The 14,320-nt window shown below is 39.6% G+C and overlaps 1 protein-coding gene across 1 annotated transcript in view; it reads left to right on the top strand.

The window, feature by feature from the left end:
• DNAH6 (dynein axonemal heavy chain 6) overlaps positions 1 to 14,320 on the top strand; it is a 252,951-nt gene that overhangs the window by 74,151 nt on the left and 164,480 nt on the right. Inside the window, exons 22-27 of the mRNA XM_069067144.1 lie at positions 3,376 to 3,472; positions 6,672 to 6,891; positions 9,741 to 9,905; positions 9,992 to 10,105; positions 12,704 to 12,829; positions 12,932 to 13,087. Coding sequence (XP_068923245.1) covers positions 3,376 to 3,472; positions 6,672 to 6,891; positions 9,741 to 9,905; positions 9,992 to 10,105; positions 12,704 to 12,829; positions 12,932 to 13,087 — 878 coding nt within the window. The remainder of the gene's footprint in view (positions 1 to 3,375; positions 3,473 to 6,671; positions 6,892 to 9,740; positions 9,906 to 9,991; positions 10,106 to 12,703; positions 12,830 to 12,931; positions 13,088 to 14,320) is intronic.

The following is a 14,320-nucleotide window of genomic DNA, read 5'->3' as shown; positions in this document are numbered from 1 at the left end:
GAATGAATTAAAATGAGTAAAAGAAACTAATCAATTTCCACATTTCTAATTCCTTGAACTCATGGAGCTCTCATCCAATTGCTTTATTGAATAACAACATTTCAAAATGAATATTCCATCAACATCTCAACCTCAACACATCTCAAACAGATCTTATCTCCCCCCTCCTCCCAACTCTCCCATCTTCAAAATGTCCCTTGTTCTATGAAGAGCTCCATTATCCTTCCAGTGACCCAAGGGTTCAATCTCAGTAGTATCCTCAACTCCTCATTCCCCCTTACCTCACATGTCAGGTAAGTTGTCAGGTCATATCTGTTCTACCTTCACATCAACTCAAGTATACAGTACTTTCCCATCTCTTCTCACTTGGCCAAAGCTCTAGTTCAGACCTCTTTCCTGGACAATTCCAATAGTTTCCTGATTGCTCTCCCTGCCTCATTCCAATCCATCCCCCACTCAGCTGGCAAAGTGATTTTCCTAAAACACAGCTCTGATCGTTTCTTTTTCAATAAACTGCTCAGTAAACTCCAGTGGCTCCCTATTATTTCCAGGTTCAGATACAGACTCCTTGTTTGGCATTTTACAGTCTTCACAACCTGATTCCATCATAATGATTAGACATTCCTCCCATTTACACACTTTACACAATCACACCAGACTCTCATCTCCCATTTCCATGCCTTTGCACTAATTGACCCCTTTTCTGGAAGACACTCTCTTCCTTTCTGCCTCTTAGAATCCCTGGTCTCCTTCAAAGTTCTGCTTGTTTCGCTTCCTACATAAAACCTCCACCTGCTAGTGCCTCCTCCCACCAAATAATTTTGTATTTTTCTGTATACACATATACTATTTGTGTGCATATGGTTTCTTCCAATGGAATATCAGATCCTTGAAGGTTGGGACTATTTTTTTCTTGGTATCTCTTTCCAGTGTCTGGAATGGTCATTGACTGATTAAATATGATGGCCATTTTCCAGACACATTATTCTCACTAGATCTGAGTGATTAAAAGAACAAATTATTATGTCTTCAAATCCAAATAATTGGAAAGTAATAAGGAGGCAGTTGAAAATTGAGATATTGGCAAGTGATACTACTTAGATAAATAGTGATATGTCTAAAAGCTGAGGTCAATGCCCTGGAGCTACTGACCCAGCCCCCAATATCACTGATAGGTGGAGTCCCCAGAAAAAAAAAAAAACTTCTGTGTCCCCTCAGGGCTCTAGGGATAATCTTGAGGTACTGGGAAAGATATTTTTCCATTGTTATCTAGCTCCTGATCTTCCACTGGTGTGTTTTCCACCATTATTGCTAGGTGATCCCAATTAGTAATACTTAAGTAGCTTTTAGAAAGAGATATTTCCAAAGGTAGAATAGTGAGATGGTAAAAAAAAATCCCCTAGAAGTCTATGACACACCAAGAGTATATAAAGAGTCCAGGGGAGAGTGGGTTCTAGATTAGAAAGCAACTGTGTCCATGGGTAACTCACAGCCCCTGCCTTCCAGATCTCTTCTCTCCATAGAGTATTGAGGAAGGTCCCCCTAGGTATGATGCTGCTTTTCTGTTGGCTCTTTTTAGAACTGGGATTCTGCATCCAATTTGTCCTTAGCTCCCAATGTAGAACCATCCATCAGCTGATCCCAGGATGCTGCTGCAAAGATGGGAAGGCCTCAGGTCTTCCTCTGGACTCTTAGGCAAGGCCCCAGGCCCCTGTTCCTCTCCCCATGCCCTACTTACATTCCTCTAAGCAGTGCCTGGTCATTGTCTCTTCTTCACATCTCTGAACTCCCTTAAGTTTGAATCTTTATTTAAAAGGCTCTCGCTGGTATAATCAGGTTTCCTCAGCCAATCTGAACATTATTTTTGTTTATTTTTAGTTTTCAACAATTTATTTGCACAAGATTTTGAGTTGCAAATTTTCTACCCATCTTTCCCCTACCCCCACCCCAAAACAGTGATCCTATTAGATACCCAATGAATTGCCCAATCTGCTCTCTCTTACATCCTCCCTGATCTGTCCTCTGACTCTCTAGTAGGGCAAGATGAATTTCTATACCCAGTGCCCATATACCTTATTTTCTAGTTGCATTTTTTATTTGTTGTTTGTTTTTAGTTTCAATCTGAACACTGACTGTATAATATCACTCTGAATGATCAGATCTTTCTTCACATTTAGTCTAAAGTCCATGGTAAATTACTTGATCAATGTGCATCTTCACCTGGTTAAAGGGGGAAGGGAACAAACATTTATTAAGTGCCTACTGTGTGTCAAGCACTGTGCCAAGTGCTTTATAAATAGAATATCAATTGGTCCTCTTCACAACTCTGAGAGGTAAGTGCTGTCATTATTATTATTCCCATTTTACAGTTGATAAAACTGAGGCAGAGTTAAATAACATGCCCAAGGTCTTACTACTAGTAAGATCTGATGATGTATTTGAACTCAGGCCTTCTTGATTCCAGGCCTATAGCTCTATACACTGCCACCTAGCTGCTTGGTATTTTATCACCTATTCTGGGTAGGGTAGAGCAATTTGATTGATTTAATCCATAGATACACAAACACACATATGTATATACATATGTAAACTTGTAACCAACAAAAGTGTTATAAGACTATTCTTCTTTGATAACACTGGAAGTCTAATTGATGTGGGAAATTCCCTCGAGCTTCCCAGTTTGTAACTATCCCATCCATGGTCATTCATTCTGTCCAAGTTTCTCCATAATCCTTCAGGGAGCATTCACTCAGTGTATTGGGAACTTTCCTCTAGTTCTTTTGACATTAAGAGGGTATTAGTGACTATGCAGGCTGTCCAATGGTTATTCCCATTCCTTCCACATGGTGCCATCTTCTCTTTCTTTCTTACATCTCTTCATTGACATCTTTAAGTCTACTTCTCTTTCACAATTTTTGGTCAGTAATGTGATTAATCTTTAGGAAAATTAATCTGACCAAAAAGGGAGGGAGGGAATATCTTCCAAAGACTAATTGTGTTAGGTAATTACGTTCAACATGATGACAAGAGAAAGGGAGAAAAACCTCCAGCAGGTTGTGGACAACTTAGGGAGGGTCGCAGGATGAACAGGCCTGGAGGAGCTGCAATCTGCAACATTGGAGGGGACTCTAAATCAACAAGCTTAAAGATCCATCTGAGTATATTGGAATATTAATTATATTGAATGTGTATGACAAGTATTAAGATCTAGAAATCATTAGTTCTTCGACAACCACCAAATGACAATTTGTAATTCACTGGGTTATGACTTATTAAATACATTAAAATCTTGATAATAATATTGTTTCCTTTTCATAAAATCACACTCTATTGTTTGCATTTTTAATTTTTACTACAATATTTTTCAATGTATAGGACTTCTGGAAACTTTTCAAAATAATAATGCACTGCTTGACCAAATTCAGAAGTGTCTCGAAGCTTATTTGGAATCAAAGAGAGTTATCTTTCCAAGGTAAGCTTAAAATCTTCATAGGTAATCTTTGGAATTTGTTAGTGATTATCTCCTGACTCAAGACTGCTATGGATCAACAAATCAAAAATTTTCAGTTCACAATAACTAAGAGAGAGGCAGGAAGGTTTGTAATAAAGAAAATCCAGCAGGCTATATCCTGAGATGTAGGGTATTGGGGTTGTAGAGTTGATCTCAGGGTCAGATAGAATCACAGAATCATAAAATCACAGAACATCATTAGCCATCTAGTCGAACTCATCCATGAAAGAAATCTCTCACCTAAAATTCCCAACAAGAGGTGATCCAGCCTTTTCTCAAAGACTTCCAAGTAGGGGAAAACCACCACCCCTGGACATCCCTGGGGTAAAGAGGATCAGATTCCACAGCAGGGGCCAAGTGAACATAAACCAAAATCCAGGCCAGAACACAAGCCTGGGTATCACTAGAACACCAAAATCCAAAGGGAAATTTAGACACAGGAGCGGTGATGCCAAGCCAGAGAGTGTGGCATTAACAGGGCTTTTTGATGAGTGAAGCCTGCTTCCCCAAAGTGTGAATCTTTTATGGTTAAGACCTCTCTTCTCTGCCCTGCCCCTATTCTGATATAGGTGGTGATTTGGTTATGGGCTGGAGCCAGTTTACTCCAACATACCAATGAATCTTGGCCACTATCTCTTTCTCCATGATGCCTCTGGACCTCAGAATCACGGATGACTCGTTGGGTGCTATTAGTGAAATGCTTCTACCAATTTCAAGTCATACACGGTGCATTCTAGCCTCTCCACAGGCCCATATTCATGCTAAGACACTAGGCAGACAGTTCCATCATATCTGTGACAGGGGTGGAGAACCTAAGGCCTTGATGCCACATGTGGTTCTCTGGGTCCTCAAAAAAGAATACAAGTTGGTCTGGTTTGACATGTAATTGATGAAGTCACTCTGGTTCTTGGTGATTGCTGCTTCCTTTTCTAAGTGTTCATAAACCATTCCTCTAGTAATATGTCTTCGAATTTTGTCCAGCCTAATTAATTTCAAGTTTCCTGTCAAATGGTTTGAAGGATTTACCATACTATCATGTAGTGGCTAGGGCACTGGGCTTCTAAGACCTGTGTTTAAGTCTCAACTTAGATACTTATTAGCTAGTTTTGTTTTTTGTAAAATTGGAATGATAATAACTACAGTATTTTCCTCACGGGGTTCTTGTGAAAAATCAAACGAGATTGTGGATATAATGTGCTCTGCAAACCTTAAAGCATTTATAAGTGCCAGTTATTATTACTCCCTTTTTTTGTAAATTGGAAGAACGCAGTCCTTGCAACACATCCTCTAATTTCCAATATCTTTCAGAGATCACTGATAACAAACTGATCACAGGTAACTAATGCTCATAGTTGCAGATGTTTCCAATAATTTGGGATGTGATTGTTCTCATCTTGAATTTACTAGGAGGTGGCTTAGAATAGTGGAGACCATCATAGGCCTCTGTTCACAAGACACAGGATCCCACTAATTGAGTGACCATGGGTTGAACCTTTCACAACCTCAATTTTATAATATGTAAAACGGGAATAATATTAGTACATATACTATCATCCTGAGGAATATGCTTTGCAAACCTTAAAATACTATGTAAATAGGAATTATTACTGAAGGCATCTAGGTATTCTTTTGCCACCAAAAGATGATAAAAATCACCTTGGCTTTTAAATTCCCACTGATAGCTACCATTTATATAGCACTTTAGGGATTGCAAAACTCTTTCTATTGGTAATCTCATTAATTCACAATAATCCTGGGAGGTAGAGGGTGTTATTTTCCTCATTTTACAAATAAGGAAACCGAGACAGAGGTAAAGTGACTTGCTAAGAATTACACAGCTACTAAATGTCCAAGGCTGGATTTGAATTCTGATCTTCCTGCCCCCAGGACCAATGCTCTATTCACTGCACTAACTTTTTTTCCCTTTTTTTTCCACATTTAGCTAGTAATTTAATCAATTAATTTAATCCCCAAATTTAATTGATCACCCTAATAATGATAAGAGGTAGGCTAAGAGTCAAGAAGACCTGGGTTCAAGTCATGTCCCTGACCCCTACAGGCTGTGTGACCCTTAAGGCAAGTCCCTTCACCTCTCAACACCCCCAAGAAATTCTCTCAAACTATAAATTAGAGAACTTGAGGGCCATCATACATTGGTTTAGGGAGTTTCCTCAATGGGAATTCATTATACCAATGAAAAAAACATGTCCAGATAACAGAATAATTTGTGTACCACCACATTTCTACAATATTCATTTAAGATTTACAAAACACTCATCTCACAACCTCATTTTAGGTAGCATATATATGTGTGTGTGTGTGTACACACATATATGTATATGTATAAATATATATGTTTATGTGTGTGTACATATATATTTCTTATTTTACCAGTAAGGAAAATGAAGGTTAATCTGTTGCCAGGTTCATATCTGAACCCTTGAAATCTTTCCTGGTCCTTTCACTTGATTGGTAGTGCCTTTGAAGCCCAGGGAATCAGAGTAGTCTTTTAATGGATAGGGTCTTAGAGGCCATCAAGTCAGACCCCGTCCTGTTCACAAGGGAAGAACTTAGAGCACAGAAAGATTAAGTTGATTTGCTTAAGGTCACACAGCTTAGTATAATTCTGAGGTAGAATATGAATCGAAATTTTCTTAGACCCAAGTTTACGGCTCTATCCATTACATTTCTCCATGGCAAAATATCTACCACGGAGTTTCTTATCATTTGACACAAAGCCTACTCATCTCAAAGCTATATGTCTCCTTTCAGTGTAGTTATGATCCTACATAATTTTGGAGAGAGGGTTTCTAAAATGAAAGGCACTTCACAGCCAGCTAACATTTTGCCATAGTATATGATGCATTCAGAAGAGCTAGGCATGTGGGCGGCCCTCTTAAGAAGCACTAGAAGGTAACTGAGGTATGGGTGCCCCAAAGCCCAGAACCCCAGTGGCTGGGAGTAGTGCAGCTGGGGGTTAGGGAGAATAAATCTTCGCACCAGAGGGTTTGGACTCTGGATCAGGCTGTTCACTGTCCAAAGGGACCTTGAATGGGAGACTGGTTTTAGTCTTTAAGGGGTCCTAGGCTTGTGGCTGTGGAATAAATCTATTGAATTCCTGTTTATTTGAATTAAAGAAATTTGCATTTCTTTGACATAGGTTTTACTTCTTATCCAATGATGAGCTTTTGGAAATTTTGGCCCAGACCCGAAATCCACAAGCGGTTCAGCCTCATTTAAGGAAGTGTTTTGATGCCATCTCTAGGCTGGAATTTGCCATTTTGATCTCCACTGAACCCAGAATACCTGGTATTGATGCAGAACCAGAAAAGGTTTTTACAAATGATATTTTAGCCATGCTGTCACCAGAGGGAGAACGGGTAAGGATGGCTTCTTCTCTTCCTTTTGTACATTTCAGTATGTCATAGAATTCTAGGAAGGGGCATTAGTGGTAAGATTTCTAGTTTAGCTTCATCTCTGATTTAGAGACAGAACAATAGAATATATGACATATTATATATGTGACATGTCACATATGTGATATATAGCTATATATATATATATAAATACATACACTCACATTAGTACTTTGATACTCTTTCCTATGTCAACCCCCATTTCTGAAAAAGGTAAAAAGAAGTATAAAAATAGTCCAATCAGTAGATTGGGCATGTATACAGACATACATACACATATAATATAGAAATTATATCATATATGAATTTATATTTATATATAAATGTATATATGATATTAATATATTAAAAAGAAGTCCAAATATGGTCTTATCACTAGATAGGGCACCAGATGATCAATATATTTATATAAATATTGTTTATGCATATACAATATGCATACTACAATTATATTATATTGTTTCTTGATTAGCTATAATTCAGGTGTTTAGTAGGGCATCAAATCTCTCATTCTCCCAAAAGTAGATGAAACCTACACTGTCTTTTCCTAGTCCCAATGTAGGAAAAAGTTTGTGCAATGAATCCTTTTTTAAAAATGCATTAAGATGTTTTTAATGATTGCAAAAACTTTTAGGAGGCTTGCAGTGGCTTATGTTCCTATTGAAACACAAGACTGGGGTTCTGGCTACTCCCAAACTCTGTTAACAGATTAGAAAAGGCTTGACTACCTAATTAATAGTTTTCCAAATTAAAAATCATGTTCACCCTCCTTTTCATGCTGCTTCTCTTCACCTTTTAGAAACTGGAAAGAGTTAACACTTAATAATTTACAAATCAAGAGGACTTTATTTCTCTTATATCTTTACCAACATTGCTTTTTTTTTTAAAAAACAGCTTTTACAGTGTTAATATATGCTTTAAACAACTCACTGAAATCCTAGCATGATTGCATTATATATAATGATATAAAAGCTCTGATCAAAGTGTTTTTAAAGACAAAAAGACTTATTTTTGCAGTTTTAAACACATTGCCCTGATGTTAGATATATTGGGAGTAGTGGGGGAGAGACAGTTCTCTGGATTTAATGTAAAAATAATCCACATGCCTTTAAGTGGCTCATTAATCTCACTTAAGAAAAAGGGCTTGCTCCTAGGAATCAGCCCTGGCAGCTACAGGCAAGCTAGGGCTGCCGGGTCTGAGATGTTATCATCTTGGAGCTGCAGTTAAAGCCCCACCAAAGACAAAATTTGGCATTTTAACTCAGAGAGAATAATCCCCTCTCTGATTCCACCTCCCAAACTAACTCCTGGGAGAATCTCACCCTGCTTTTTCAGTTCCATTACTTAACAAGCTAACCTTAGAAAACCTCACAGACACAGAGACAAACCAAGCACAGCCTTAGTGACCAAGAAATTGAAAGTTGAGATGAAAACTATTTTCTTGGGAGAACTGTCTACCCAACTTTGTTTTTTTTTTTAACCTGTCTGCTTCCTGCTTCTTCTGCTTGGAGATTCTTTTTTCAGCAACACACCCAATCCTACACTTAGCCTAATTCCTTGGACACACCTCTACCAGAAAACCTTAAGAGGGCTTCTTCCTCTTGGACAGAATTTTAATCTAATTTGCTCCTCAGGATATTATAGTTTTTATAAAAGTTGGTCCTCTCACCAGCTTGCCTTAGTTCTGATAATGAGCCCTCTTAAACAGCTCAAAAGGTCTCTGGCAGAACACTACACCTCCTATCAGAACACTACACCTCCTATCAGAAATCCAGAACTCTTCCAGCAAAAAACTCTTCTGCAAGAGATTTTGGACTACAATTGCTTAATGACAGACAGCATGACTGAAATGGATCAGGCTTTGGATTCCAAAGTAAATCCAAGCTCCCCAGGCAGCAGAATCCCCAGCAATCTTCACCAGCCCCCCAAAACTCAATTTAACTAAAACAGGACTTCTTTTCAAAGCCCTTTTTGGCAGCTTCATTTGCATATACCTCTTGTCCCCGTAGCCTATGTCAAGGGGACCCCATGCTAGTGAGCAGGAAAACCTAGAACATAGAAACTTACCCATATAAAATTTACTTACTAGTAAAAGGGAGAGTCACATCATGACCAGAGTTCTAACAGAGAACTTTCCTTGTGGAGAATTCTCCACATGGGTCCAATAGAGGGAAGCTCCTTGATAAGAATCTAGAGTGAAAGGCTTTGATCCCTTTCTTGGTTGCCATAACTGTGACTATTAAAAAATAGAAAGATAGTTTCTGCGTAATTTAGTCATTCTGTTGATAAGGCCAGTATGTTATTAACAAAAGGATGGTCATTTGGCCATCTCTCTTAGACAAAAGACCCCTCATGGCAGTGGGGTTTATTTGCCCTTCAGAGAATGTGTTCATGAGGGTAGCAACTAACTCCAATACTTTAACACAATGGGAAGTGGGTTTTTTTTGGGGGGGGTATGTGATTAGGTCACTCAAATCTTGGTCAAAGAGATATCAATTTCCATATCACCTGTCTTGATAATAAGAAGAATCATCATTTTTCCAGACCTGTCTGAGCAAACACTATGAGCTAATGGGAATACACCCATTAGCCCAAACTTAGAATTTCTTTTACTGTCTGATTATATCTCGGCCTGGCAAATCTCTAAGAGAGATTTCCTACACTACTTGGTTTCTGAATAAGGAAGTAGAAAAGGGAGAAAACCTTGGTCCTGATTCAGTAATTAGTTATTAATTGGAGAAATAATTGATTTCTCACAGAAGCCAAGCAGTTCTTACGCGGTAGGTCTCCCAATTGCTGTAATTCTCTCCTAGGTTGGCTTGGGGAAAGGCCTGAAGGCTCGAGGAAATGTGGAAGATTGGTTGGGCAAAGTGGAAGAAGCCATGTTCACGTCCCTGAGGCGTCTAAGTAAAGCTGCCATCGCTGACTACCAGTCCAAGATCCGGATTGAGTGGGTGGTGGCTGGCCATCCTTCCCAAGTAATTCCTCATCATTAGTGTTGATTGGCCTCTTGTGCACTTTCCATGGGCCTTTCAGCATTGGCCAAGTTGGTGTTTCCTTGCAGGTTGTGCTGACCATTTCTCAAATCATGTGGTGCCGAGACTTGACTGAATGCTTGGAAGGGGAAGATCAAGACCACCTGCAAGCAATGGAACTGTTTGAAAAGACAAACTTTGAGGTGAGCTTTGGGAGAAAGTCAGGGGGAGCATGGAGAAGCTTAGAGAGCTGGTGTCAGAATAATTCGGGTTTGCTACCTGTCATTCTTCTAAAAGATTCATATTCTTCCTGTAAACTGGAATCATTTCATGAATGAGTGCTGTATCAGTCATCAATGAGCACTTATGAAGGGTCTACTATTTAGAACAGCCACAGTCAGATGTCATTTTGGACCTCTCCCAGAACAAAGGACAGCAACCAACCAACTATTACGAAAGGGCTTTGAAGGTCAAAATCCCCTGTTTGATGTTTAAAGCCCTTTACGACCTAATCCCCTTCTTCTTTTCCAATCTTCTCATGCCTTACACCCTCACTGTATATCCAATGACGCTAGCCTCAAGCCTGTTCTTCCCACATGACACTGTGGGCACTTTCTTGGGCTGCCCTTCCCCCCATGCCTGGAATGCTCTCTCTCCTCATCTCCTCTTTGCTTCTCTGGCTTCCTTCCAGTCCCAGCTAAAATCCCTCCTTTTCCAGGAAATCTTTTCCTACCCCCCATCCTCTATGTACCTGCTTGTATATGGTTGTGCACATGCTGTTTTCTCTACATCCCCTTCCCACCCCCATTAAGCTGTAAGCTCATTGAGGGCAGGGATTGTTTTTGCCTTTCTGTGTACTGTCAGCACTTAGCACAGTGCCTGCTAGGCTCTGAGGACACAAAAGAACGAAATGAAATAATTCCTGACCACAATGAACTTGTATTCTCTCTGGGGAGGTGACATATATGCATGATGATATGCAAAGGGAACATAAGGTAATTATTTACAGGGCTTCAGAGGCACTAACAGCAATGAGGTAAGGCTACCCTCCAATACATTGTCTACACTATACTGATATAGGTGCTTGCATGTCGCCTCCCCCCCATTAGACTGTAGGATCCCCGAAGGCAGGGACTGTTTGTTCTTGGCTCTCTTTGTATCCCCAGAACTTGACTGATCTGACCCATAACTAGTGCCTTAATGCTTGGTGATACTCATTCATATGAATAACGGTGCTGGCGCTAAGCTTTGAAGGATTTTCATTAAGATTAATTTGTGCCAAAGATTTTGTTTTGGATTTTGGTTGCTTTTGTTTTTTAGAACTTGCAAATAAAAGAGAAAACTAGACAAAATTAAGGCCTTTTGGCGGGGGGAGGTACAAAAAAAATAAAGGTTAGAGAAGCCATGTTTCTTAGATAGGAACCATGTGGATAACACTCAAAACACCTCCCTATGCCAGTGTTTCATTCAATCCTGAGCAACTCAAGAACATAAAAGGTGCTAGAGTTCACTCTAGATTTGTAAATCAACAACCTCCCAAACTCAGAAAGCAACCAGGCCTACAAAACAAAATAAACCCTCCAAGGCCTTTGGTAGTTTTTGAAATGCTAACGTCCATGAATTTGCCTTTGATGGGTACCTGTGCTTGGACTCTCATTCGAAGATCACATTTCTCCCTAGCCTCAAAACACTATCCTTGACAATTTTCTCAGCAGCCCAAGGATACTATGCCTAGCAATAACTCAGAAGTGGGACCCAGTAAGACAAACTACCTTTCCCCACAATTATTCATGAGTGGGTCCCAGTAAAACAAACTATCTTTTCCCATCACAAGAATAAGCTGACCTCTGAAGAAATTCTCTCATAAAAACAGGACTATCTTGTGACCACAGAATTATCATTTATTGATTCCCAAAATTATCATATTTAATCCAGAGGCCAAGCTATAGTCATCAACTCTCAAAGCTATCTTGCTATAGACATAACAGACCAAAAATACACCCCTGAGAAACACCTTTCCCTGGTTTCCAGTAGTGAATGACTCCTGTGACCAAGGTTGTAAATTATCACCTAATTAGTATATCTGCCACATAATCCCCTACTTTTCCTATATAAACTTTAGCATCATTCCTGTTAAGTGACAAATTCCTTAAGGAACTCTGCCATATTGGTGTTACAATAAACCTTTGCCACCTTGACTTAAGAATGCTTGAGTCTGTGAGTATCTTCCAGACAACCCTCTCCTTTACTTCAATCCTTGAGGGGTCCCTGAATACCTTAAATTGAAACACCTTTGCTTTTCGAAGAATTTGAAATCTAAGTGGCTGATGTCTTTACTCTTAGAACAAACGAAGTGGGAAATCAGACTGAAGCAAGGTGATAAAAAAACATCCTGCTCACCAAGTAAGCACCTTTGCTACTGTTTTTTATCCAAAGGGACCCTAGAAAAAAGAGAGAATCTTAGCTATTGGCCCTTGCACAAATGTGCCTTCTGATCAGGGTAAGAAGTGTTTTCAACATGCCTGTTGTTGCCAAAAATGCTATCTCAAACTCTAATGGTCAACAGTTTATGCTGCCTGGTTGTTCACACATTGTCATCCCCATTGAACTGTGAGTTCCTTGATGTGTCCTGACACACACAGGAATTGGATTTAAGTAAAGCAGAGCTCAATAAAATTGTCAGCCTTACTTTTTCTTCCAGTCATCGAAGTTCAGTGGCAAGACAGAAGTGATACCTTAAAATCAGTTGTTTTCTACTGAGCTGGAAAGTAATGTTCGAACTTTTTCTTTTTAACTCGTAGAGACTAAATGCTTTGGCAGGCTTGGTCCGAGGTAGTCTTCCCAAATTACACAGAAACATCATCACGGCCTTAATTACTATTGATGTACATGCAAGAGATATTGTCAGTGAACTCGTGGCAACAAAGGTAATTATTTTCCTTAGTTAAAAGTGATGACCTCATATTACCTCCTGTGAATTCAGATCTACAAGTAAATGCATCATCTCCTTGTTTGTGTCTCCTGGGCAGGTGTCTACTTCTGAATGCTTTGAATGGCAGAGGCAGCTACGTTATTACTGGGATCTTGACCTAGATAACTGTGTGGCCAAAATGGCCCTGTCTCAGTATACCTATGGCTATGAGTACCTGGGGGCATGCCCCAGGCTGGTCATTACCCCCCTCACTGTAAGTTATTTTTCATTTGTGCTACTATTTGTGTAGGAGAGAGTCAGCTTGACAGAGTAGACCAAGAGACCAGGAAAACCTGGATTCAAACCCTGCTTCTGATTGTGTGTAACCTTGGGCAAGTCTCTTAACTTTGAAGTATTCTAGGCCAGTGGCATCAAATTCAAATAGAAATGGAACCACTAAACCATAATGGGCAACATATTGACTTAGAAAACCCACACATGTCTATATGTAGCTTTTTTTGTTAATATGTCCATACATTAAAATCTGAGAAGTGCTACATTTTAATCTGGTTTGAGCAACACCCAGGAGTGTTGTGGGTCTCATGTGGTCCAGTGGCACCTTTACTTTAGGCAAGTCTACAAGACCATATGTTGCATAGATCACTGTCAACTTTGGGAAAGGAAATGTCTTCACCTAGGAGTTCTCTTTTCCAATGAAATCCCAGTTGGAGTCCTCAAGCCCAATACTAATAATATATTAAATATTTACTAAGAAATACTATTACATAAATTCCATGTCTTCTCTGTGTAGGTAGTCCTTAAACCCTAAACCATTGCAGACAGTAGGGCCTCCATGCCTTCATTGCTGGTCATGTTCTGCTGATGGCCAGTATCTTGGCATTGCATCTTCCCAAAGCTGGACAGACTGGGCCTTGGCTAGCAGGCATTAGACCAATTCCTGGAGCTATTTTGAAGTCTTTTCAGCTTTGAGGCCTGCTAGAGATTGACTTTGCTGCCTCACCCAGGACTTATTGGCTAAGAGATTCATTAGACATTTATGAAACATCTCTCCTTTATCCAGCATGGCCTAATAAAAGGATGATGTTCACTTCCCTGAAAAGCTGTCACTGGAACTTTTCCACTAATGGCCAAAGCCACAAGTAAGCAGCAACAACCATTGTCATCAACCAACTAGCTCTGCTCCAAGGATTTCAGTTAGTCAACAAGCATTTACAATCCAGTATTTGTCATAGACCAGGAACTGTCCAGAGTACTGAAGATACAAAGATAGGTCAAAACAGTCCCCTTCCTGGGGGAACTCAGAGTCAAATGGAGGAGTTAACAAGCAAATAACTATGTGTGAACAAGATAGACAACAACGACAATGATGATAGCTAATATTTGTATAGTGCTTAATGTGTGCCAGGCATTGTGCTAAGTGCTTTACAAATATTGTCTCATTTGATCTTCACAATAACCCTGGGAAGTAGGTATTGTTATGACCCAG

The sequence above is a fragment of the Petaurus breviceps genome, unplaced genomic scaffold (assembly GCF_028583685.1).
Source record: "Petaurus breviceps papuanus isolate PSGF00001 unplaced genomic scaffold, PetGlider_PUasm1.0 139, whole genome shotgun sequence".
Taxonomy (NCBI): domain Eukaryota; kingdom Metazoa; phylum Chordata; class Mammalia; order Diprotodontia; family Petauridae; genus Petaurus; species Petaurus breviceps.
This window is presented reverse-complemented; position numbering and strand designations above follow the sequence as displayed.